At 38.8% G+C, this 27578-nt stretch overlaps 1 protein-coding gene across 3 annotated transcripts in view; it reads right to left on the bottom strand.

Moving 5' to 3' along the window:
- The window catches only part of IGSF11 (immunoglobulin superfamily member 11), a 138806-nt gene extending 129024 nt beyond the window's left edge, over positions 1–9782 (bottom strand). The window contains exon 1 of one of the 3 annotated variants that reach the window (XM_060010686.1): positions 9101–9782. In XM_060010686.1, coding sequence (XP_059866669.1) covers positions 9101–9692 — 592 coding nt within the window. In that variant the 5' untranslated portion in view covers positions 9693–9782. The remainder of the gene's footprint in view (positions 1–9100) is intronic. The other 2 variants (XM_060010685.1, XM_060010689.1) reach the window with 2 other exon arrangements.
- Positions 9783–27578: the final 17796 nt, after the last annotated feature.

The raw sequence follows: 27578 nt of genomic DNA on the forward strand, positions 1-27578 counted from the left end.
TTGCCTGAGTTAACATTTGCACGGATGGTGCAGAAGCAGTGGTGGGTAAAACTGCTGGTGCCTTGGCACAAGTCAAGCCACTGTCACGAAACCGTAGGAGAAGTTATTGTAGTCATCACCATCACGCACTCACAGTTAAGAAAGGAAAACCAGTTTTAAAAAAATGTCTTTGTGAAGCAACAACAGCAGTTTCATTACATCTTGACCTTTTCTAATATTCTGTGTGACCGAATGGGCAGAATGAAACATGAATCTCATATGTGGCTACCAGAGCCAAATGGTGTCCCAAGGAGAAGCGCTGGGGCAGCTGCTGGAGCTCAAGGCTAACTCAACTATTCGCTTTTTCCACGGATCAGGGCTTGTACTTGAAAGAACAACTGACAGACTAATCATCCAGACTTAGGTACCTGGATGACATTTTCTCAAAACTGAACAAAGTAAGACTCTCACTTCAAGGGAAATAACTGATAACTGTTTGTTGCCAAAGATAAAATTTGAGTAAATAGTAAAATTTGGAAAGCTTGAATCTGCCATTGTGAGCTTAATGGCTTCCCAATACTTAAAGGCTGTTCTGGTGAGATCAATGGTGATATTAACATGTGATTATTTTTTTACATTTTATAAAATGTAATACATGTCAACATTTGTAAGGTCTGCATAAGTGAACCAATATTTTCCAAATATTATTATTCAACCGAATAATTATTCAACTGAATAATCAATGAATAATGTTACAAAAAAATCACACATGAGTAAAAGATCCATTTAAAGTACAATATTTAATATTTATTAAAGTGGACTTTAATATAATGGAGTAAGAAATGTTTATTGATATGGTTTCTGATTCTTCATTGCAACCAGTCTTTAAGTTACTACCACTTAAAGTGTTTTGGTAGAATATCAAAGAAGAATAACCAAAATAATCTAAAAATGCTATCAAAATACTCCTTCCTTTTCCAAATACATAGTTGTGTGAGGCTAGATATTCTTCATATAGTTCAACCAAACGAAGACAACACTTCATAATAAACTGAATACAGAAGCAGATAGGAGAATCCAGCTGTCTTCTAATGAGCCAGACATTTAAGAGTTTTCCAAAAATGTAAAACAATGCCACTCTTCTTGCTCATATTTTTTGGTTTTGGAAAAATTCTTACTTGTCATAGAAATATACTATGTCAACATATAATGGATATATTACTATTGTTTTTAAATTGATTAATACATATTTTTAAATTTTCTCATTTTTAGTTTCCAATATGGTAAATATTGATAGACATACCCACATAAACAAAAGCTCTTCTGGTCCTCTATAATCATTAAGGTCCCAATAATCTTTAACACCAAAAAGTTTGAGAATCTTTGCAGTGTACTGTTAACACATTTTTCATGTGTTTTTCTTACTGCCTTAAGTCTTGGCCAACAAGTGCAACTATAGCAATCTGTACTTATACATGGGCAGTACGCATAAGTGAAATGTACTACAAACTTTCTCAACCAATGAAAGCATAAAATGTTAGCCTGATTTGAATATGTTCTGCAACAAGCGATGTTCACTACACTTCAGCCTCTCTTTTTGCCATGTATTTTGTGTTCTGGCAAATGAACTTGACCAACGGGGGCTGTTAAAAGTTGTATAACTGATAGTGATGGGCATGGTCCAAAGAAACAAAGATTAGTATAATAATACTTAAAATTGATGATACTTAAATGATGATGCGAAAGACCCCGAATAGCCAAAGCAATCTTGAGAAAGAAAAATGGAGCTGCAGGATCAGCCTCCTGGACTTGACTTCAGACTATAATACAAAGCTACAGTAATCAAGACAGTATGGTACTGGCACAAAAACAGAAACATAGATCAATGGAACAGGATAGAAAGCCCAGAGGAAAACGCACACACATATGGTAATCTTATTTTTGATAAAGGAGGCAAGAATATACAATGGAGAAAAGAAAGCCTCTTCAATAAGTGGTGCTGGGAAAACTGGACAGCTACATGTAAAAGAATGACATTAGAACACTCCCTAACACCATACACAAAAATAAACTCAAAACGGATTAAAGACCTAAATGTAAGGCTAGACACGATCAAACTCTTAGGGGAAAACATAGGCAGAACACTCTATGACATAAATCACAGCAAGATCCTTTTTGACCCGTCTCCTAGAGAAATGGAAATAAAAACAAAAATAAACAAATGGGACCTAATGAAACTTCAAAGCTTTTGCACAGCAAAGGAAAATATAAACAAGACAAAAAGACAACTCTCAGAATGGGAGAAAATATTTGCAAATGAAGCAACTGACAAAGGATTAATCTCCAAAATTTAGAAGCAGCTCATGCAGCTCAATATCAAGAAAACAAACAACCCAATCCAAAAATGGGTAGAAGACCTAAATAGACATTTCTCCAAAGAAGATATATGATTGCCAACAAACACATGAAAGGATGCTCAACATCACTAATCATTAGAGAAATGCAAATCAAAACTACAATGAGGTTATCACCTCACACCAGTCAGAATGGCCATCATCCAAAAATCTACAAACAATAAATGCTGAAGAGGGTGTGGAGAAAAAGGAAACCCTCTTGTACTGTTGGTGGGAATGTAAATTGATACAGCCACTATGGAGAACAGTATGGAGGTTCCTTAAAAAACCAAAAATAGAACTACCATACGACCCAGCAATCCCACTACTGGGCATATACCCTGAGAAAACCATCATTCAAAAAGAGTCATGTACCACAATGTTCATTGCAGCACTATTTACAATAGCCAGGACATGGAAGCAACCTAAGTGTCCACCGACAGATGAATGGATAAAGAACACGTGGCACATATATACAATGGAATATTACTCAGCCATAAAAAGAAACGAAGTTGAGTTATTTTTAGTGAGGTGAGTGGACCTAGAGTCTGTCATACAGAGTGAAGTAAGTCAGAAAGAGAAAAACAAATACTGTATGCTAACACACATATATGGAATCTAAAAAAAAAAATGGTTCTGAAGAACCTAGGGGCAGGACAGGAGTAAAGACATAAGATGTAGAGAATGGACTTGAGGACATGGTGAGAGGGAAGGGTAAGCTGGGACGAAGTGAGAGAGTGGCATGGACATATATACACTACCAAATGTAAAATAGATAGCTAGTGGGAAGCAGCCGCATAGCACAGGGAGATCAGCTCGGTGCTTTGTGACCACCTAGAGGGGTGGGATAGGGAGGATGGGAGGAAGATGCAAGAGGGAGAAGATATGGGGATATATGTATATGTATAGCTGATTCACTTTGTTATAAAGCAGAAACTAATACACCATTGTAAAGCAATTATACCCCAATAAAGATGTTAAGAAAAGTAGAAATAAATGATGATGATACTTAAGGCATCTTGCAAGCACACTGTTGAGGATGCAGTTATGATTAGTAGAAGACTTTGGACATTTTGAGAGCTATAAAACATCACTGCAGACTGAGAGCATGGTCCATAAAGGAATGAATCACAGCTGGAAGAAACTATGGCTGGAAATACATAGCCTTCAAAGGACGGAAAGGGAATGGGCAGGGAAGACAACTAGCAATCTCCACCAGGAGGAGGTTATAACGCCTCCCACATGAGGCTGACTGAGTTAATGCTCCTTTTTCTAAAAAAGCTTCTCTAGTACTTTATACACATGATGTGGGGAGGGGGAGAGAGGGCTTAGACCACATGAGGAGTAATTTTAATTAATTATCTCCATTCTTGGGAGACTAGTTCTAACACACAGGCCCTCAGGACGAAGAATACCAGTGACGTAAATGGAAACTTCGAGGTTCTAAATGGATTCCTAAAAGTCTAACATCATTCTTCACTACGTGGAGCAAAACCTTCAGAAATTCCTTAAGAAAAAACTGTCTCAAATTGGACAACTTCAAAGTTTTAGGATTAAAGATAAGCTAAGAATCAATTTTAAAAGATATGTGAATACAGCACTTCTAAATAAACTTCTAAAATCATAGAATTTGAAAAGACTATGAAAATAGAACTCTAGCACCTCTATTCCACAAAACATACAGCAAGGTTTAAAGATTAGTTAAAGCTCATAGCCAAACCAAATCCTTAAGGAAAATTTTAATGAAATTCTCTTTTCCTTTAAAAGAAAAAGAAAGCATTCTTTTCAGGTACTCCAAGCACATGGGAGTACCACCTGCTTTTGTAACCACTCACTCATTCAGTCACAATTATCTACTGAGCGTTTATTCTGTGCCAGGCATGGTACTGTCTTTTAGGGAAAATGTACACACATACATACATATATATATACACACCCATAATTATATCATAAAATTAACCTCATGGAACAAGGGAAAACTGTTAGCATAGAACTATGTCCACACTCTCATACACCCCCACCAATTCTAGCTTCTAAGGGGATTTCTGGTTCTGTCTGGTTGGCTGCAGGGTTTGTTTTTTTTAATGTCAATCCTGGAATAGGTAGAGCTGAATAAATGAAAGGAGCTATGACTGGCTAGATTTATTTACCTAGGAAGAATCTGATGCTACTAAAAGAACATAACATTCTCCAAAACGGAAGGGGAGGATGAGGAGAGAAAAGAATCAACATTAATGAGAAAACAGGAGTGAGAGAACAGATTTTACATGAGCTACTGCTGCGAACAGGGAGACTTTGGGCAAAGGTGGATAAAGCTCAAACTCTAAATCTGAACATTTCTTAAGTTTCCACTGGTGTGATCTTCAACAGACTTTGATGGAATTTTAAATTTCTTTTCATTTTTTAAAAAAATTTGGATTAATGAGTCTTTTAAGAATGGCCCAGAAGCAGGCCCATTACATTAGAGTGACATTCACAATGTCAAATTGTGTTATTACATAGTTGTGACCCTCCATGAAAAAACAATATTGAATTTCCAATCCCACAAACCTATTATACTTTAACCATCTATCCCAACCCTAAATCCTGATCCACTATCGTTATTAGCCATTAATGCTAACCTAATTCTCTGAAGATTCTTCCAAAAAACGTTCTGTGGTACAAGAATTTCCTGAACTCAGCTCTTCTGGAATCTCAACTTCTTTACCCACAATGCTTTTCTAAATAAGAGTGTGCATCTAACCTTGTCAGTTTGTTACCTCTCCCAAGATGAAAATGATAACTGAAGAGAAACCAGTAAGTAGACAACTTCTAAGAATTTTTTATTGAATAGACTTCTTGTTCACATTGGCAAATTGCATTGGTTTAATACTGTTGTATAAAAATAAAAAATTAATGATATTTATGAAAATGTGACCTTCCTATAACACGAGTGAGGCAGAGCCACACCATATAGCACCTATGTAGTACCCAATAACGGTAATGATGAACTGGTATCAGATCAATGACTGAGCCTATCATTTGTAAAATTAGGAAACACTGACTGACTTCACATTTCTGAAATTTTAAAACCATCACAGAGGCAAACTACCACTACAGTCTCTTTCTTACATGGTAGGAAACCAGGTACAGAGGAAATCAATTACCCAAAGTTTAACAGGAAGAAATCCTTCCAGTTTAGTAAGATCAGCTTAATAAGTAAACTAATTAACTTTCCATTTTTAAGACCAAAATCAGCTCAAATCAGATGGCGTTTTGAATATCACCCAAGAACAGACAGCGTCTCTTAAACTAGCTTCTCTCAAAGTACGATCAAGGGAGGATTTCAGAGCCTCCAGATGGTCTAAGGCTGCCCTCAAAACACAGCGTTTAGATGTGTAAGTGCCAGGGAGTCCTCATCAAACAAAGGAGGAAGAAATTGAGGGGACAGGGTTCACTTGAGGTCATCAGACTACTAGAAAGTCAGCAATCCTACCTCAAACTGCCTAACATGTAAACTGGTACCACTGGTGTAGATAACAATAGATTCAGAATCCCTATTCTAAATAGTCCAGTTCTAGATGAGAAATTAGGGGAACGCCACAATTTTCCCAACTTTCAATCCCACACCAGTGTTCTGTATAACTCAGAGCAACTAGAGAATCTTGTGTACCAGCACATCACCTTGTTTGACACTAAATCACATGGCTTAAGTATAAAGATTCAAATGAGAATTTTCAATATAAATGCTTCCACTATCGAAGTATGAAAACACATGTGAAAATGTGCCACATACTGTTACTGTGGGGAGAAGTCTTTACCCACTGCATCATTACCTTGGGTCTGACAACAGTTCTAAGCATAACATTTTTAAAGCGCTTGGTGATTTAATATTTAAATTGCTTCCTGAGTAGTCCATGTTGAATACTGAACTTAATTTCTCTAAAATTTTCATCCAGTGGCTGTCACCGTTCATGTAGGTCAAACTACAAATTTTTATAAGAAGTGACTCCTTCCAAAGCAGTTCCATAATTCAAGTTAGATGTAAGAAATGGGAGTTTACAATAAATTCTTCCTAATGCTAACAATCGGGAGCTCATAATTCTTTTCATTTTATGTCATCTTTATATATTTTTCTCAGATTCTGGAAGGTTACCTGCTATTTCAAGGAATCAGAAGTAATACAAGAAATGCATTAGATATATCTAACCCACTGGTAGAACTATACAGAAGTCAACTTTTCAATTCAAATTCCCTTTGAAGTTACTCCACAGAGATTTAAACAGAAATAAAAACAGAAATTTCTTGACAACCATTTTCTCTCAAAAATGTAAGAGCCTATTTCTACCTTTGGTGCATTCTCCCATTGTACCGGCCACTACTATAATGGTTTTTTATCTAGCATCCATTTCCCTTTTCTCCCTTCATAATGGACCCAACTTTGTTCCACCCGATATCCACTCTTCCCCTCATTCCACATTGCAAGTCCTAGGAATGGGCCTTAGTTCATTCACTCCAACTTTACCATTGACTGGTTCAAGAACTTAACACAGTCAGGATATGGTACCCTCCTGGAAACTGTTATGCTGGGCACTCAACAGCTGTTCATCCTCATCCCCTCCCCATCTTATGGAAACAGTATCAGTGGCCTACCCATGGCCCACTGAATAAAGTCCAAACTCAGTATTCAATGTTCTCTACCATCCTTTTACTACCTTTTTAGCCCTTTCTGCCTCGCATATACATCTCCTGCTCCAGCAGCTACAAGCCTGGCCTTTCCAGAATATGCCCCTGCACTTTCCACTTCATATCCTACAGCCAGGCTGTTCCTTTGGCTAGGAAAGCCAAACACTCTCACCTCAGCCAATTCAAATTCTACTCATTCAAAGTCCAGATCAAAAGGAAACTTTTCCACGAAGTCTCCCTTGATATCACGAACAAAAAATGGCACTCATCTTAAACTCCTTGTATCATAAATCACTTGTGCATGCTTACAGTTTGTTTTAAAACTGCGAGCTCCTTACAGGCTGTGGACAAACTCTCGTGCATCTTTGTCTTCCACCACCATCCTGCCCCACCAGACACCCAAGTGCCCAGAGTGGGAGCTCAGTAAACACTTGCTGAACAAATGAACACTTTTTTTGAGGGTGAAAAGTGCCTCTACAGAATAGATTACCACGAAGGCTGAAATGTCCTTGGAAGTCTTTAAAAACATCCTAGTATGGTTTAGGAATAGTTCTGCTGAAGGAAAAGAAACACATCAGATGACCTTGTAAGGCTGATTCTGCAAATTTCATCAACTCTTTAAAAGTATTGCCTAACAATTCAAAAACAAACCGTACACAAATGCTATTTACAAGAAGAGGGTGGCATTTATTGTAATATACAAAGGTTAACAACCCAATTTTTTACCAAAAATTTCAGTTGTTCTTATAGTAATATTTATAATAATTTCAGTTATGTCCGAGGGATTATTTAAAAGCCCATTTACTCTATCTTATTTCATACCTAAAGGAAGGACAGAGAAAAATGTTGGCCCTCTCAAAGCAGTAACCAGACAAAATTAATTTAGAAGCACAAGTTTACATAATGCACATACTGATGTCACTTTATTATCTACACATCATCACTAAATATATACCTAATGAAGTCCAGAGAAGTTATCTGTAATTTTGATTATTTCCTTCTATTACTCCTATGGACCCCTTAAATTGAATTTGTACAATTTAAGTCGGCTAAAATTAGGTTACTTCAAGATCTATGGGTACACTATCAGTGCAACTAAAATTATGGGAAACATACTGATATCTCCAGAAAGAAACTGTATTAACCACAATACTCCATAAATCAGTTAACCTGTTTTTTAAATAAAAGCCTTCAGAATGAATCTCAGTAAATCTCAACAATCAATTAAATGGAACAGAAAACTTGATTCCATAGGACAGGACACACAAAAAGAAAGGGCAGTGTATAAAATGAAAATCAGGATCTAAATATGACGACTATTCATAGAAAATAAAATATAAGAAAGATTAAGTAGAAATTAGAAAATTAAACTTAAATAGATTTTTTTAAAGACAGTTAATAAGAAAATTAAACATATGTTTATTTCTTTTGTTCTTATGTTGCTATGTTCTATGTATTTTTGTAAGTCGATTTAAATCCCTTGGGGAAGAAACTAGACTATAAAAAAATAATAATAAATTCTTGTTTTCTAATCTAGTGTAGCACACCGTAGTTATTTTTTAAAATAAAGATCACATTTTCCGTCATAACCTACATATGCTCGTTAAAGATTTGGGGAAAGCTACAATTTAAAGTTTTCCAAATTATTTAAAAAGCATCTCCAGTTTTCCTGCAGCCGCCTGACAACGGAAACGATTCTAAATCCCGTTTCTCCCTGGACCCAGTAAGTAAGGGAGTTCGTTGTCTAAAAGGGGCAAAGAGCGGGGTGGGAGTCAGAGCCGTGTTCAGGACCGGCGGTAACCGGGTGGCGGGTGTAGTTACCTCTGGATCGTAACACCTGAGCAGTGCGGGGGCCGCGGACCGAGGCAGAGGGCGCCGGCTGGGCAGCAGCCGCCGCGTGGGCGCGGGAGCCTCGGCCGACAGCAACGAATATGGCCCCCGAGAAAGTTGGGCTCCGAAGACCGGCCCTGGCGAGAAAGCTGTCTGCGTCGCGGAAAGCCTCCCCCGGCCCACCGGCCCCGCCAGGCCCCACCGGGAGAGGAGGGGAGGGGAGGGCTACTCACCGTGCAGAGAGAGGAGCAGCAAAGGCGCCAGAGGGGAGCCCCGACAAGTCATTCCGGGGCCGCGGGGAGCGCGCCCGCCGCCCGCCCGGCTCCTCGTCGCGGCAGCGGAGGAGCGGGCCGGGCTCTCTGAGCTCTCGGGGCAGCCCGGAGCTCCCAGACCCGCCGCCCGGCCGCAGTCCGCCCGGTGGGGCTGGGACGGTGGGAGCCGCAAACGAGGCAAGTGCGGCACCCGCGCCCTCCGGCTCCGCGGAGGCTGAGCTGCGACCAGGTGCGTCCCGGGCTCGCCGGCCTTGCCCCGCGGCTCCACGGCCACCTCGCGCTGCCCCAGGACCCGCCGGCCCCTCGCGCCGCCCGGGGATCCACTCCCCGCAACTCTCGCCCGGCTACTTGGGCGGCAGCCCGGCTGCGGCTCGGCTCCGCGCCGCCCACTCGCCCCGCTTGGTCTCCCCGGCAACCGCGGCTCCAGCGCGACGCCTAGCGGCCCACCAGCTGAGCGAGCGCGGCGCGCAGCTGGCGCGGCCCTGGCCACCTGTGCGCGGGGCCGCCCGCTCCCAGCACACCTCCACGAGCGCTGGGAACCGAAGGCGGGCATCCTCCTCGTCCGCAGCCAGGGCCCTCCCCTGCCCTGAACCACTCCCCAGACCGGCGGTGACAGTCCTGAGCGCCAGAGATCTCCACAAGGCAGTTCACCACAGCTTGCGTCCGAACAGGCAAGATTCTTTTCTATCGCAGTTTTCAGATGATTTCTATTTGGCCGTTTCACTTTCTCTCAATCCTTTCTTCTGGACCCTAAGTAACCCAGAAGAACCTGACTCTGGCAAAATTGAGAATCGATGAGGTTTGTCCTATACCTTTTATTTTTCCGACTACCGTTTCTTCCTTGAAAAGAGCGTAGGGGCTGTAGCATGCCCCTAACTCCCAATTCCTATCAAAGACCACCCTCTCTTGCCCCTTTAGTAAAACTTACAACAACTTACAATATTTAAAATTTTTTCTTTTAAACCTTATCCCTTTCTTAAACTAATTTCAAGTATTTGTTAACTAGTAATGCTTTTATTTTAATGTTAACTAGAGATGCTTTTATTGTGGTGATTGATTACTTTGGTTGGGTTTCTATTTTTTGTTTCTTGCTTGTTTTGGTTGGATGGGAAGAGAGACCTTCATGGCATCTGAAATTATTTTACTTAAATACCTACCTACATCTTTCCTTATAAAACCTAATCTTCATTCCTTTTCCAATGAGGTTGCTGCTCCCTTTCTTTTTTTTTTTTTTTTTTTTTTTTTTTTTTTTTTTTGCGGTACACGGGCCTCTCACTGCTGTGGCCTCTCCCGTTGCGGAGCACAGGCTCCGGACGCGCAGGCTCAGCGGCCATGGCTCACGGGCCCAGCCGCTCCGCGGCATGTTGGATCCTCCCGGACCGGGGCACGAACCCGTGTCCGCTGCATCGGCAGGCGGACTCTCAACCACTGCACCACCAGGGAAGCCGCCTGCTCCCTTTCTTAAAGCCCATAGTCCCATTCTACTTCAGCCTCCCACCCAGTCCTTCTAGATTTGAGGACATATCTCCCCCGGTAATGTCAGACCCTTCTGGTCAATTTCTACAGCAGCATAGATTAGAATTCTTGGAGCCATTCAGAAATTCTGAGCCCCCATCTGGCAGATACAATCCTCCCAGGGCAACTCAGAAATGAAAATGGCACGCACGGGAGAAAGACAAATATATAAAACATCTATACATTTGGACAAAGATTGGGAGACATGGGTAAAAATTAAATTAGTATCAGGATGATGGAATTATGGATGCACTTTTTCTTTTTTGAAAATGTTGCTGTTATAATTTGAAGTTAAAAAAGAAACCACATTAAGAAACATCAACCACCTTTAACAACAATACCCTGAAAAGATAGTTTGATTATGAATTTAAATGCTTCAACTTTGCTGACTACTTCCAATTTGCTATCCCTTACCAGATCTCTAATGGCAAGAAAAGAGTGATATGACAGTATAGAATTTTTGATATTAACAAAAGTTTAATATTTCAAGTATTTCATCACTGGGATCATTCTCATTCTTTTAAATTCCAGAGTAAGGATTAAATATTCTTTTTCTCCAACCAATTCAGTTCCTTCCTTTGTCTTGTACATATTCCTGCTTTCTAACCCAGCCACAAGCAGGGTATAAAAGCAAGTAATATAAGGAGAAAAGCAAGGTGTTACTCCAAGCAGGACTTTGCTTCACTATAATCCCAGATTTAAATAGATAGAATATTGGTTCTATAATTAAATAAATAACCTAATAATCTAGGCTTAAAAGCCTTCATAAAGCAAGTTACCTGATATACTTCTTAGCAAATCAATTCAGCAAATATTTACTGAGTATCTACACTGTGTAAGGCACTGGGTTGAAGGTTAAACATAAAACATCAGTGTATGATCCTCACCCTTAAATAGCTTCCAATTACACTTGGGATATATCTACAATGTTATGAATCAGCAGAGAAAGAGAGCTGTCCTGCCTCTTTGTCACCATAGTGTACTTCTGCCTTGCCGGACAGGAGCTAGTGAGTTATTAAGAGGACAGAGTGCTCACAGTTTGGTGGAGCAGTCCTTCTAATTGAAAAAGAAGTGTGGCTTCTGAAGGGAGACTGGGGATGATCAGATTTCAGGAGGCAATCTGGCTGCCCAGAAGCATGCGGGCAGATGGTAGATGGCTGACTCAAAGGAAGCAGATCGGAGTACTGGAAACTCCAAGCGCTGTACACAGAGGCACCCAAAAGGACGCTCTCACAGGAAACAAAGAAAAACTGTGCTATTTAATTCACAGAGCTAATACCTCAGGCATGTACTCTGAGTACAATTTTTATTAGTAATGAGTTTTACCAACTCTTTTATCCTAATCTGCCTTCTGACCACAGTAGGCTTTCTTTAAATCTCAATTATTCTGAGTGCTAAAGCAACAGACAACATCTTTCATTTGTATAATACTTTATAAATGTCAAAGTGCTTTCACATATATTGTCTGATTTGATCTTCACAGCAACCCTAGGGGGTAAGTAAGGCAAATAGTATTACCCCCTCCTCACTCACTAAGACACTGACTCTCAAAAAGATCAATGAACATCTCAGGGATTGCAAATACCCATGGGCAGAACTGGAACCAACCCAACAGTTTTTTCAACCACACCACAAAGTCTTTCTTTTATCTCTTTATAGACCAACATCTAAAGAAATTTATATCCACCATAGTGTCTTAAAGCTATCTGTGGGGAACACTGCAATTGCCTCCCCAACATTAATCCCACCTCCACCCCATCAGCATCCCACCACCACCACATCCCACCAGCACATGAGTAGCTGTAAAAAAATTTTTTTTTTAGAAGATGTTGGCGGTAGGAGTTTATTAATTAATTTATTTATTTTTGCTGTGTTGGGTCTTGTTTCTGTGCGAGGGCTTTCTCTAGTTGTGGCAAGCGGGGGCCACTCTTCATCGCGGTGCGTGAGCCTCTCACTATCACGGCCTCTCTTGTTGCGGAGCACAGGCTCCAGAAGTGCAGGCTTAGTAGTTGTGGCGCATGCCTAGTTGCTCCACGGCATGTGGGATCTTCCCAGACCAGGGCTCGAACCCGTGTCCACTGCATTAGCAGGCAGATTCTCAACCACTGCGCCACCAGGGAAGTCCGTAGCTGTATAATTTGAATGAGACGAGCCCCACTCTCGCCTCTGAGGAGGCTATAGTTGTCTTACCTGACCAAGGAAGAAATGGAGCGGGGAAAGACTGGGACGAGGGACTCTGTTATAGTGAATAATAATTTTGGATCAAAAACACTGATGACCTGACAATACAGTCAACTTCTCAATATTTAAATAGGAATTATCCAAATTCAAATTTTAGTCCTAGACCAGCTTCTCTCCTCCACCCATCAAAATGCTGGACCCATCTCTTTCCACAATCAGTTACTCTGCATTCAAGAATGGAAAATTAAATTTATGATTAGCTCAGGAGAAACATAATTAGGAAAGAAAAACTGTGGATGGAATCATAAGGCTTTCCAAAGCTAAATATAAATTATTTTAATTAGCTATTTTAAATTATTAATACCACCTATCCCTCTCCATTCGTGTATATAATTAAAGGTTAATTTATGTTTTTGAGAATGTTTGTCTATGGAATGTTTTATAAGAACATCATTCATAAAGTTAGAAAATATCTTTTTGATCCTTGTTTGAGCCAGTAACTCATTCTGTAACTATTTTAACCTCGCTGCTTAGAACCATATATAGTCTAGAGCAGAGCCTGGTCCTTTTTCTTTTTGATTTAAAATAAAAATTTTACTGGAGTGTAGATGATTTACAATGTTGTGTTAGTTTCTGCTATATAGTAAAGTGAATCAGTTATACATATACATATATCCACTCTTTTTAAAATTTTTTTCCCATATAGGCCATTACAGAGTACTGAGAAGAGTTCCTTGTGCTATACAGTAGGTCCTTATCTATTTTATATATAGTGGTGTGTATATGTCAGTTCCAATATCCCAATTTATCCCCCCCACCGCTTTCCCCTCTGATAACCATAAGTTTGTTTCTACATCTGTGATTCTATTTCTGTTTTGTAAATAAGAAATAAATATTTATTTCTTTAATATGTAAATATTTGTACTCTTTTTTTAGATACCACATATAAGCAATATCATATGATATTTGTCTTTCTCTGACTTACTTCACTCAGTATGAGAATATCTAGATCAATCCATGTTGCTGCAAATGGCATTATTTTGTTTTTTTTTTTTATGAGCCTGATCCTTTTAAAAGTAGAACTTGAGAGGAATTCTTCCCTCTTCCCCTTTGTGCAGAGGCAATAAGGTCTCTAAAATAATAATAAAGGAGTAGAAAAGATAATAGTGGAATCATTAGAGTAAAGCAACAAGCAAACTAATAAGTGTATATTGTATGTTAAGACATAAATAGATCATTTAATATTTTAAAACATCCTTCTCAAATTTTGGATCAATTTGTAACCTAGATATATCGACAGCTTAGTCTTTCTTATATGTTTCTGCCTATTCCTCTGGTAACTCTTGCTAGACAAGATTTACGCAAAGGTAAACAGCATCTCCATCCCCTTCACCATAGCCCAGTCCCTGTCACCATTGTGAATATTGCTGAAGTGAAGTTTCACATCTTCATTCATTTGGGGAGAAGTTAGCTCTTTTCCTTGAAACCATGTCATTATGAACACATTTAGTTTTAGGCAAGGTTATTCTCTGAGCAGGGCCCAGTGTAACTAAGTGCTTTTGAATTTATTCTAATGGAAAATGTAAAATGGCACCCCTGTGTTTTTTAGGACTTGAAAAGGGCAACAGCATAAGAAGCATTTCATGTCACCTGAAATTTTTTTGTATTCTCTTTATTATAAGGAAAATAATTTTAAAGTATTCTTCAAAGTCTCTTTACCAGTTTTCACTAATCTAAATTAATCTGCTTCAAACTCTGTTACTTGATTCTATATATTGGGGTATTGGCAATCAATTATCTTATTTTTCTCAAATTTGATGAGCTTTTCATAGAAGTTTAAAGTATACATCAGACTTTTATTTCTGACAACAAAATAGATGAGAGACCTTGACTTACAAAAATTGTGAAATTATTTTTTCAATCTTAAATGAATTGATGAGCTCTCAACAAAATATGGAAAAGTCAAGCTAAAATCTAGAAGGAAGGAATCCTTCTTGTCTGTTCTATTCTCAACACAGCATCCAGAATGATCCTATTAGGTCAGATCAGGTCACTCCTCAGCCCAAGTCCTTACAATGGCTTCCCATCTCAGAGTGAAGTCCTTGCTATAAACTAAAGGGCTTGTATTAGATTCCGATTGCTGCTGTAACAAGTCACTACAAACGTAATGGCATAAAATGAAACAGATTTATTATCTTATAGCTCTGAGGTCAAAAGTCCAAAGTGTCATTAGGTAATCATCTCATCTCAAGAGGGCGACGGGGCTGTGTTCCTTTCCTTCTTAGCTTCTAGAGCCCACCTATTTTCCTTGGCTCACAGCCCCCTTCCTCCATCTTCAGAGCCATCAGCGTAGACCTTCTCCCACTGTCATCTCTCTGACTCTCTCTCCTGCCTCCTTCCACACTGAAGGACCCTTGTGATTACAGTGGGCCTGCTTGGATAATCCAGGATAATCTCCTCATCTCCAAGTCAGTTGAAGAATGACCTTAACCCCATCTGCAACCATAATTCCCCTTTGCCATGTAAGGTAACATATCCACGGGTTCTAGGGATTAGGAGGTGGCCATCTTTGGTGGAGGAGGGGGCGTTATTCTGTTTACCACAAGGCCCTACATGATCTAATCCCCCATTTTCCCTCTGATCGCTGCTTCTGTTTTCCCCTCACTCATTCTGCTCTCACTACAATGATCTCCTCCATGTTCACTGAATAAGCAGGAATGTGTTTACCTCAGGGCCACTGAAATTGTTCCTTCTCTAGGTTTTTGCATAACTCCCCTTTCACTTCCTTTAAGTCTTACATGTCACCTAAAGTTAGGCCTTAGCTGACCCTTCTATATAAAATAAAAAGTTTAAACACATTTTAAAATACCTTTCCCTATTGTATTTTTTTTATTGATTGATTTATTGATTTATTTGGCTGTGTTGGGTCTTCGTTGCTGCATGCAGGCTTTCTCTAGTTGCAGCAAACGGGGGCTACTCTTGGTTGCAGTGCACGGGCTACTCATTGAGGTGGCTTCTCTTGTTGCAGAGCACGGGCTCTAGGCATGCGAGCTTCAGTAGTTATGGCACGTGGGCTTCAGTAGTTGTGGCTCTCGGGCTCTAGGGCGCAGGCTCAGTAGTTGTGGCGCATGGGCTTAGTTGCTCCGCAGCATGTGGGATCTTCCCGGACCAGGGCTCAAACCCACGTCCCCTGCATTGGCAGGCAGATTCTTAACCAATGCACCAGCAGGGAAGTCCCGTCCCTATTGTATTTTTTCTTAGCACTCCATCACTAATACACTATATTTTACTTAATAATCATGTTTGTTTATTGTCTGCATCACCCAATAGAACTAATGAGGACAGGGATTTTGATCTGTTTTATTCATTGCTGAATTCTTGGTATCTTTAACAGTGCTTGGCACATAGTAGACACTGAATAAACATTTTGAATAGATGAATCAGTGACTGAAGCAAAATTTCACAGGATTGAAACCAATCGGAATGCACTCTCTGGCCACAATTATATTAAGCTAGATATCAATAACAAGATGAATTTACACACACACATTTGGGTGTTAAGAAAGGCACCACTAGGGGCTTCCCTGGTGGTGCAGTGGTTGAGAGTCCGCCTGCCGATGCAGGGGACACGGGTTCGTGCCCTGGTCCGGGAAGATCCCACATGCCGCGGAGCTCTAGGCCCGTGAGCCATGGCCGCTGAGCCTGCGCATCCGGAGCCTGTGCTCTGCAACGGGAGAGGCCACAACAGTGAGAGGCCCACCTGTGCTCCGCAACGGGAGAGGCCACAACAGTGAGAGGCCCGCGTACCAAAAAAAAAAAAAAAAAAAAAAAAATAAGGTAGATAGCTAGTGGGAAGCAGCCGCATGGCACAGGGATATTGGCTCGGTGCTTTGTGACAGCCTGGAGGGGTGGGATGGGGAGGGTGGGAGGGAGGGAGACGCAACAGGGAAGACATATGGGAACATATGTTTATGTATGACTGATTCACTTTGTTATAAAGCAGAAAGTAACACACCATTGTAAAGCAATTATACCCCAATAAAGATGTTAAAAAAAAAAAAAAAAAAGGAAAGGCACCACTAAATAATTCAAAACCTAAAATTAAATCATAAAGGAAGCTAAAAGTATTTAGAAGAAAACAACAATAAAAATATTTCATATCAAAGCCTGTGAAATGCAACTAGAATATATACTTGGAAGGAAACTTAGAGCCTTAAATGTTTACATTAAAAAAGACGAAAGCCTAAAAACATTCTGAAACAAATCATAGCAATATTTTCTTAGATCTGTCTCCCAAGGCAAAAGATATAAAAGCAAAAATAAGCAAATGGGACCTAATCAAACTTAAAAGCCTTTGCACAGCAAAGGAAACCATTAAAAAAATGAAAAAACAGCCTATGGATTGGGAGAAAATATTTGCAAATGATGCGCCCAACATGGGGTTAATTTCCAAAATATAGAAACAGCTCATACAACTCAATATCAAAAAACAAACATCCCAATCAAAAAATGTGCAGAAGACCTAAATAGACATTTCTCCAAAGAAAACATACAGTTGGCCAACAGGCACATGGAAAGATGCTCAACATCACTAAATATTAGAGAAATGCAAAGCAAAACTATAATGCACCACACACAGGTCAGAATGGCTATCGTCAAAAAGTCTACAAATAATAAACGCTAGAGAAAAGGGAACCCTCCTACACTGTTGGTGGGAATGTAAATTGGTACAGCCACTATGGAGAACAGTATGGAGGTTCCTAAAAAGACTAAAAATAGAGCTACCATATGATCCAGCAATCCCACTCCTGGGTATATATTCAGAAAAGACAAAAACTCTAAATCAAAAAGATACATGCACCCCAGTGTTTATAGCAGCACTATTTACAATAGCCAAGACATGGAAGCAACCTAAATGCCCATCAACAGGTAAATGGATAAAGAAGTGGTATATATACACAATGGACTATTACTCAGTCATTAAAAAAAAATGACATAATGCCATTTGCAGCAACATGAATGGACCTAGAGATTATCATACTAAGCAAAATAAGTTGGACAGAGAAAGACAAATATTGATATTATATGATATCACTTATATGTGGAATCTAAAAAATAATACAAATGAATCTATTTACAGAACAGAAACAAACTCACAGACAGAAAACAAACTTAGGGTTACCAAAAGGGAAAGGGAGGGAGGGGTATAATTTGGGGGTATGGAATTAACAGATACACACTACCATATATAAAATAAATAAACAACAAGGATTTACTATATAACGCAGGGAATAGTATTCAATATCTTGTAATAACTTATAATAAAAAGTAATCTGAAAAAATAATATATGTAACAGAATCATTTTGCTGTACACCTGAAACTAACACAATATTGTAAATCAACTATACTTCAATTTTTTAAAAAAGATAAAAGCCTAAACACTAATTAATTAAGATATAGCTTAAGAAGTTTGGCAAAGAAAATAAAATAGGTCCAAAGAAAATAGAAGCAGGGGACTTCCCTGGAGGTCCAGTGGTTAAAACTGCATGCTTCCAATTCAGGGGGCGTGGGTTCTATCCCTGGTCGGAGAATTAAGATCCCACAAACCAGGTGGCATGGCCAGAAAATAAAATAAAAAATAGAAGGGGAGCTACACATATTAAAAAAAGAAAAAGAAAATAGAAGGAATAAGATAATAAAGAGGTAAAATTAATAAAATATTAAACGAACATGTAATAGAGAAGATAAACACAGCCAAAAGTTGGTACCTTGAAAAGCTTAATTAAATTAACTAAAATGATGAGACTAATCAAAAATTAAAATGAGGGAGGGAGAGCTCTCAAATACTATCAGAATAAAAAAGATGAGACATCACTATAGTTGCTGCTAAAAAGATAAGGAGAATAATGAACAATTTTATGCCAATAAATTTGAAAACTTGGAAGAAATGAACAAATTCCTAGAAAAATATAACTTATCAACACTTGCTCGAAAATAAACAGAAAACCTGAATAGTCTCATATGGATAAAGTAATTAAAATAATAGTTTAAAATCTTCCTACAAATGAAACTTCAGATCCAGACAATTTTAACAGCAATTTTTACCAAATATTCAGGAAATTAAAAATTCCAGTCTTTTGCAAACTATCTGAGAATACAGAAAAAATAGCAAACACTCCTCAACTCATTTTATGATGCTAGTATTATATTGAATACCAAATATCAGCAAAAATAATGGGAGAAAGGGAAAGGGGCCAATTTTCATCATCTAGAGAGATGCAAATGAATATTAGCAAACCAAGTCCAGTGAAAAATGAAAAGGATAATGCATCACACCACTTGGATTTATTTCAGGAATGTAAGATCGGGTTAACATCTGGAAAATAATGCTATTCGCTACATTAAGAGATGAAAGGAGAAAAATCATATGATCATGTTATTAAGTGTCCATGAAAGCAAGGCTTTGAGAAATCTGGTTTCCGCTCTTGGAGAACAGTAAAATCAGCATGAAGAACTGTGGGGTAGGTGACTACTTTTAATGGCACTAGACTGCTTAAAGAAAGAAGGTAACATGCTTAAATTCCTAAATTCTGGGCTCAAGGCCTGGAATGAAAGTCAGGTGCTTTCTAAGAGTGTATGAAAATAATGTTTCCTCAAAGATTTAGGGTTGAAATAGATTCAGGGCCTCAGAATCAGTTTCAGAAATAAGGTCTGTAGCCTCTATAATCTCATTCCTTGCTGGGTCATTTATATATTTACAAGTTTAACTGGCTTTCTGTTTCTTTCCTTTTCCTTTTCCCTGCTATTTTATTTAGGATGTAAAGGTAACTTTACAGTTAGTCCACAGACGGAATAATATCAAGACAGAAGAACAACCCACTGGACTTAAATCTGGAAAATGTAACTAATATTAGACTTTGGGTTGTCTTCTAAAATGGAAGAATTGAGTGATTTTTCAGTTGTAAGAAAGATACGTGCATTATGTATTTTTTAAGCATAAATATAAGGAAAAATGTATTGATGGATGTTGGATATCAGAAGGGCTGGACTCTGGGGAATTTTTTGATTGCAAAACATTTTTTTGACTGCTAAGCATCAAGACCCTCTTCCAGTCTTCAGAGAATTCCCCAAGGTTTGATTCTCAATGGGAAGCAGAGTATACTCTCCACTACAGAAGCCAAAAGTGCGTCCCCGCCTCCTAGCAACCAGAGTGCAGTCAGGGCAACCAGGTATGGTATCCAGTACGTGGTGCTGGCAGCGGCGGTGGTGCCAGGAGAACTCACTGGATTGTTCCTACACTGTCATTTTGGCTACCTAGCTTCCTTGGGTTGCTGCTTGTTTTCTGATCCTCTAGACTCCCCATCTTTTCTACAAGCTACCCAACATCCTAGACTTTTTCTTCTTTAATTAATCACCATCCATTTCTGTTGCTTGCCACAAAGAACACTGTCTTTAGGATTAAAGAGTTCTGAGGTTCTTTCTTTTCTAGAAGGAGGTTAGAGATACTCATTAACTCATACTTCAAATGGGGAAGGTCGTACTTGATGAGAGCCATCAGAGAAGATTTTTCTAGGCTAGTACTCAAAAGATATGAAGAAACAAGCCATGAAAAGAACCAGAAATTTCAAAAAGATGGCCTCTAGTCTGGTAACATCCACACATTGCTATCAGTGCGTGGATCAGAGCCAGTTGGTGTACATTTCAGATTTAAATTCAATCCATATTTATGGCATACTTACTATGTGCCAGGCACCATGCTATGTGTTTTAGTGTACATAGTCTCATATAAATCCTCACAAAAACCCTGTGAGATATGTGGTTTTATTCCATGTTTTCAACCGAAGAAAACTCAGGTTCAGAGAAGCTTTGAAATGCTTGGTCAAGATCACTCAACTCTTTATGTAGTAAAACCCAATCTTTCTGACTCTAAGGCCAGTTTTCTTTCCACTAGACCCTGAAATCTCTATTTGAATTAGCAACCTGGTTAACATGCAGAACTGATAATACTTCGGCTACTTTTTAGTATTAAATGATTGTTGGTTTAGATGTTAGCCCATTTTCTGAATCTGTTCATGAATATTCTTCCTTAAAAGATATAGACTTACACAATTAAATGGATACCATCCCCCTTAAAAATTATTCTAAAATCTTATATTTAATGAACTTGAAGGACTAAATAATACCTGGATTTTGTTTGTCATTAATAATAAAATCAGAAATAACCCATAAAAATGGAATTCAAATTAAAAAACAGTGAGCCAAACTAATGTTTCTATAGTAACACAATGAGGTAAAAGTTAGATGCCCTAAAAGATATTTTAATTCCAATAAATTGGTTTATAGCTTTAATACCATTTTAGAAAAATCCATATGTATCTACTCATTATTACCAAAATCCACATATTAATACTCTGTAATCCTAAAGGAAGGGTACCACAGTATGAGACCCTTCTTGTACACTGTTTCAGACCTTCTCAGCCCTACCTCTTCTTCCATCCTTTGCTGCAGGTTTAGCTCATCTTCTCACTGTGTAACCTGACAGTGACTTGCTTCATGGTGGCCTATACCAAGTACCTCTCTCTGCTCAGTAGCTTCTCTGACACAGCTGCCTGGGACACCAGCAGGAATCTGGTGGTAGTGACTTGTGCAACCTGGTAGCACAGGGATGTCAACACTTACAGGGCCACTCTTGACTAATGTGGGATGGGCACCAGTGGATAATCCTTCCCCTTGCATTCTCCAAGTAGACAGTTCTTAGTTCATCAAGCTCCTCAGAAGGTCCTGGCGTGATCAAGAGTAACCAACTGACAATGAGCACAGCCTTGACTGCTCTTCTGTCTTCCCTTTTCACTCCCCCATCAATCAACCCTCCCCTCTGAAATTACTTTTTTTTTTTTTTTTGGTATGCGGCCTCTCACTGTTGTGGCCTCTCCCGTTGTGGAGCACAGGCTCCGGACGTGCAGGCTCAGTGGCCATGGCTCACGGGCCCAGCCGCTCTGCAGCATGTGGGATCTTCCCGGACCGGGGCACGAATCCGCGTCCCCTGCATCGGCAGGCGGACTCTCAACCACTGCGCCGCCAGGGAAGCCCTGAAATTACTTTTTAAATAAACTAACTCTACATAAGCCTTTGACTTGACACAAGTTTTCAGGGGAACCCAGGTTAAGAGACCTACTCTTAAGTAAGTTTTATGTATCTGTTATACAGTTCTTACTAAGATTCTACTATAGTTTCTTTTTAATAGCCAGATCTTTTCATATTGCACATTAGATTTCTGGGAATAGTACATTTCTTCTTGTCCTATAGGTCTTGGCAGGTTTCTATCATGTGTCTTTCTTGATATTTAGAATCAGATAAGGCAAACACAAAATGTAGCTTTTGCATTTGAAGTTCTAAATGATGAAAGGTTTGCTCAGTTTCAACTCTGCTTTATTTTTTAATAACCTTTGGAAAGTCACTTAACCCTCTATGCCTCAACTATCTCCTTTATAAAAATTATTTTATTTCCTACTTCATGGTTGTTATAAGGATTCAATGAGGTAATATATGTGAAAATGCCTGTTACACGTCCTGGCAGATAATCAGCCTGGAAAGTAATGTTAGCTGTCTTTATTATTATCATTAGTGTAGATTATTGACTCTATTTGGAACTCTGCCATCATGGGGATAAAATATCCATTTTGTGGATTTGGTATTTTCACCAAAAACCCTTTATTAATTGTATTTTGCAGCCATAAGCAAATATTTGAATTCATTTAGTGTTTGGAATCAAGATATATCCATAGAATAAACTGAGCAAACCTGTGTCTGGATCTTTGAAATGAGAGACTTCAAGGCATTATTGCTTTAACAAATACCTTTGTCTCACAACCAATCCTACCCTGTCGTTCCCCCATTACTGAAAGTTCACAGCTTCCATGCAGTCCCTCATCAATTTAACAGGTATAGAAAAACCCAGGTATGATTGTTGAGTGGAAAATAAACAGTTTTATCATGTAAAATGCACAGCCACAGTATTGTGAGGTTAAAAAAATAGCTGGGTTAATAAATTGGCTAGCTGGCCAGGAATTCCAGAGGTCCTGTTGCTGGATTCCTGTCCTAGCTGTGGTTTAGCGCCACCTGGTGGCACCTCAACTAAAGCTCAGCTATTGGGAATGTTTCTGGGTCCTGTATTGATTGGTACTTCCCACGGCAGCCTTGGTGATTCCAGGAACAGTGAGTTGGCACTTGTTTCATCAGTTTGATGCAAGAATGCTGGGCCATAACATATGGGGACACACCCTCTGCTTCCTAAGACAGAAGTACTTGCCATTTAACCTTCTAAACTCACTCACCCCGCCAAATCCTCCCTTAGAAAGTAAACACTTTAGCCTCCACTCCCTTCATCCCCCGCCCCACGTGAAAAAAGGGCTGAACACAGAACAGGAATTGTAAATTGCATTATATACTAATTGTCATTATTGATGGGGCATATTATAATAGGGTTGGTTCTACAGTATTTGTTAAGAGTATACCGTCTCCCAGGCTCTGTCTCCATTTTAAGTGGAAAGGGCAGAAATTCATCACATAATCCTACAAATAAATGTGACAGTGATATGAAGGAGAGAAATTGGATGTTAAGTGGGATTGAAACAGAATTTAATGTAATTAAAGAGATCTGGGAAATTTCCCTAAAAATATGATTCCTTTACAAAGATTGAAAGGTTGACCAGGCAAAGGGGAAATTGGTAATTTGTGGCACAGGCAATAGAATGTGTAATGGGGTATTTTGAAACAATTAAAACTATGCATTTTAATTCCCCTTTGTAAATCATATTTTCCTGCAATCCCCCCTCTCCCAGGTTAAGCCATAAGTTTTGTTGTGCACAGAGAAGGACAGAAAAGGCCCCTAGGGGCAGAAAATGTCATTCTTCTGCTTTGAGAATGACAGTTACTTGTTTGAGTTTATGGCAGAGCTACTTTCTTGTAGCCAAGCTTCAAGATAGGGGAAACTTCTACCTACTTTTATTGTTGTTCTTGTCATTATTGTTTGTAGTTTTGTTTGTTTTTAATTCTAATAGCTCCTTTTTTAAGTATCAAGAGATAAGTCAGATGGATTCAAACAAAAAGATTTCACTGTTAAGTCACCCTTAAGACAGGTCAGAGGATATTATATAAGTGAGGTTCCAACCCTAGGAAAAAGGTAAGGGAAACTTTTCAAAGATGAACCAAGGGAGAGAGAGAGAGAGAGAGAAGGCCAGGAAGCCAAGTTGGAGTGTCCTCACTTTCCCTGTAGTGGTTAGCAGTTCAGGGAGGTACTACTGCAGCTAGGTAAGTGGATGGTGGAAGAACAATGGCTGTGGCAAAGTCTTGACACTTAGGCCAGAAGATGACCTCACAGAGCTGCACGCACTCCATTATGGTGGTGCCTAAGGACAGGTTAGGGTTCTCATGTTCTTGGTTCAGGGAAGGGAAGGGAGGGCACTCTGAGATGCCAAGAAAACTGGTGTGCCAGAGGGCCCTGCAGTTGGAATGAAATGACCACAGATGAAAGACTACACCAATGTCAGAAAGATGTTCTCCTACATTTTCTTCTAAAAGCTTCATTGTTTTACCTTTCACATTTATATCTGCAATCCATATGGGTTTGATATTTGTGTATGGTGTGAAGTAGGGATAGCCAGTTAATCCAGTACCATTTACTCAAAGTAAGAAAAATCCTCTCCTTACTGAACTACAGTGTCGCCCGCATAAATGAGATAATCGAGTATGCGTGGGGTTTCTGCCTCTATTCTGTTCTTGTTGATCAATTTCTCTATCCTAGCTAAAATAATACACTGTCTTAATTACTATAGGTATATAATAGTCTTGATATCTGATATCAGCTTTGTTCTCTTTCTTAAGAGCGCCTTGGCTACTCTTGGTGCTTTACATTTCCCTGTGAATTTTAGAATCACACCTCAATTTCCACAGTGAAATCTCCTGGAATTTTGATTGGGATTGCGTTGAAACTATAAATTAATTGAGGGAAAATATCTTTACTATTTTAGGTTTCCCAATCCAAGAACAGGTCACATCAATCAATGTATTTATGGTTCTTTCATTTCTCACAATAATATTTAGTAGCTTCTCGTCCATTTTTAGTTAAGTTTATTCCTAGGTATGTGATATTCTTTGATGCTGTTGTAAATGGTTTCATTTTTCAAATTTCATTTTTTATTTGGTTATTGCTAGTGTCTAGAAAAAATTAACTCTTGTGCATCTAACTTGTTTCTCACAATCTCATTAAATTCATTTACTGACTCCAATAGTTTATCTATAGACTCTTTTGAATTGTCTACATACACAATCATATCATCTGAAGATAAGTTTATTTCTTCCTTTTCAATTCTTATTTATTTATTTTTCTTACCTATTATACTTCCTAAGACCTCCTGCTGGTAGCAGGCCTCCTTGTCTCTAGTCAATATCCGAGGAAAAAAATTTCAATATTTCATTGTTTATTGTGATGTCTCCTGTAGATTTTTATCTACTGTTTTATCAAATTAAGAAAAATCCATTTTATTCCAAGCTTACCAAGATTTTTTAAAATCATTAATGTGTCTTAAATTTTCTTAAATGCTTTCTTTTTGTTTGTTGCAATGATCATGGATTTTCTCTTTTTTTTTCTTGGCCATGTGTAAATTACCTTAATTGATTTTTGAATACTTAACTACCATTTTGTCTGTGAAATAAATCCCAATAGTCATGATGTATTATCTTTTTTACATATAAATGGATTTTTTATGCTTTATTAAGAATTTTTGAATCTACTTTCATGAGAGAAATTGATCTGTAATTTTATTTTCTTACAATTTCCTTGTCACGTTTTAAAGTCACGGTTATGCTGATCTCATAAAAAGTAAGGAAGTATTCCTTTTTTTCTATTTTACAAAAGAATTTGTGAAAGATTTGTTTTATCTCACCATAAATGTTTGTAAGAATTCATTTTCTTTTTTTTTTTTTTTTTTTTGCAATACGTGGGCCTCTCACTGTTGTGGCCTCTCCCGTTGCGGAGCACAGGCTCCGGACGCTCAGGTTCAGCGGCCATGGTGCACGGGCCAAGCCGCTCCGCGGCATGTGGGATCTTCCCGGACCGGGGCACGAACCCTTGTCCCTTGCATCGGCAGGCGGACTCTCAACCACTGCGCCACCAGGGAAGCCCAATCACTTACTTTTAAGTAGTCCCAGAAGTTCTAACTTAACCTTCCATTTGTACATCATTGACCCAAACTGTATCACTTGTCCAAAAGGGAGTCTGGAAAATGTGGTATTTGTTAACCTGAATACAATGTTGCCCCTAAGAAAACTGGACTTCCCTTAGTAAGGAAAAAGGAAAGAATGGATGTTGGGTGGGCAGCTAGCAATCTCTGCTACAGTTCCATTCTTAGCCCTTCTTTTATCTTCTTTCTTATCTAACTAATAAACTCTATAATTGGACAGGAGAAAACTTTTCTGTTCCAAATACCTTATCAAAAGCCCAAAGAGAGTCCTATAATTTCATCTTTGCATGGAAGAAGCATGACTTCCCTATCTGTAGTGATCTTTTACCAATGAGAAGGAAATAATTTTACTGGCAACATGTTTCTACCTCGCTCAGTTCTTCCCTCAAATAAGAAATTTTCAGTAAATGACTTCTTTACTGATCTCTGAAGCCTGACCTCGGTCACAGATTTCTGCCAAACTGCTTTCAAGGAATCAGGCTTTCAGAGCAACTTTTTAAAAATATGTTTTAAGTGGAATATATTATTTTAAAATAGCTTTGTACTATGTAATGTAATAAAAGGACAACAGTTTATCTTAAAGAAGAGATTATAATTGCAGTATTTCTTAATAGAGCATATAAAGATATGTTAGTGATGATGATCTATATCTACATCATTGGTAAGAGAGAGAAGAGGCTTAAGTTTTAGTAGGTTGGGTTCCTAATTAAGACTATAAAAGCTATGAGGGAGTGAAATATATTACCATGGAAATTAACTGAGTCAACTTTAGGCACGACAAATCAAAAAGAAAAATTCCTCTTGGAAATGATCCTGTAGAGGGTGAAAGAAAGACTAGACGACCACTGTAACTTTTTGAGATTACAGAGTATAATTTAAATACATCTGAAAAATGCAGATATTGATTTTGAAAAGGTCTAATTTCAGATAATAATAAAACCCCAGGTACCTTCCATGATATTCTGCAGGCAGCAGTTAGGAGGTAAGTGGTATAAATGTATTAGATATCATTGTTAACATTTACCTAGTAATCAGAAAATCAATCTCCAACCTCTCCTTTTGGTCCTTTCAGAGTAAACAAATAGGATTAGGGACACGAGTTAAATAAAGCAGAGGGAAAAGGGAAAGAAATCACATACTTGCCATCAATTAAAAAGGTGCTATACTTTGTTAACAGTTCCTCACTGCTTTGAGAGGAAATTTTTCACTTCTCTGATTCTGTTGTCATGGCAATGGAAATGGAGACCTCTATCTTTCCAGCTCTGAAATTCCATTTAGCAATGATTCACTAAAGTATGAGACAACTCTGGAAGAAAAGGCATTGGGTAGGAGGAGTAATGATTGTTGAGCCCCTGCTAGGTGCAGGGCACTTTGCATTATCTCATTTAACCATGACAGCAATACTGGGAAGTATCTTCAATTTACAAAGGAGGAAACTGAGGTCCATTAAAGCTCCTTAACCAAGAATACATACGTAAGCAGTGAAGTTGGAATTCAGATA

The sequence above is a fragment of the Delphinus delphis genome, chromosome 4, assembly GCF_949987515.2.
Source record: "Delphinus delphis chromosome 4, mDelDel1.2, whole genome shotgun sequence".
Taxonomy (NCBI): Eukaryota; Metazoa; Chordata; class Mammalia; order Artiodactyla; family Delphinidae; genus Delphinus; species Delphinus delphis.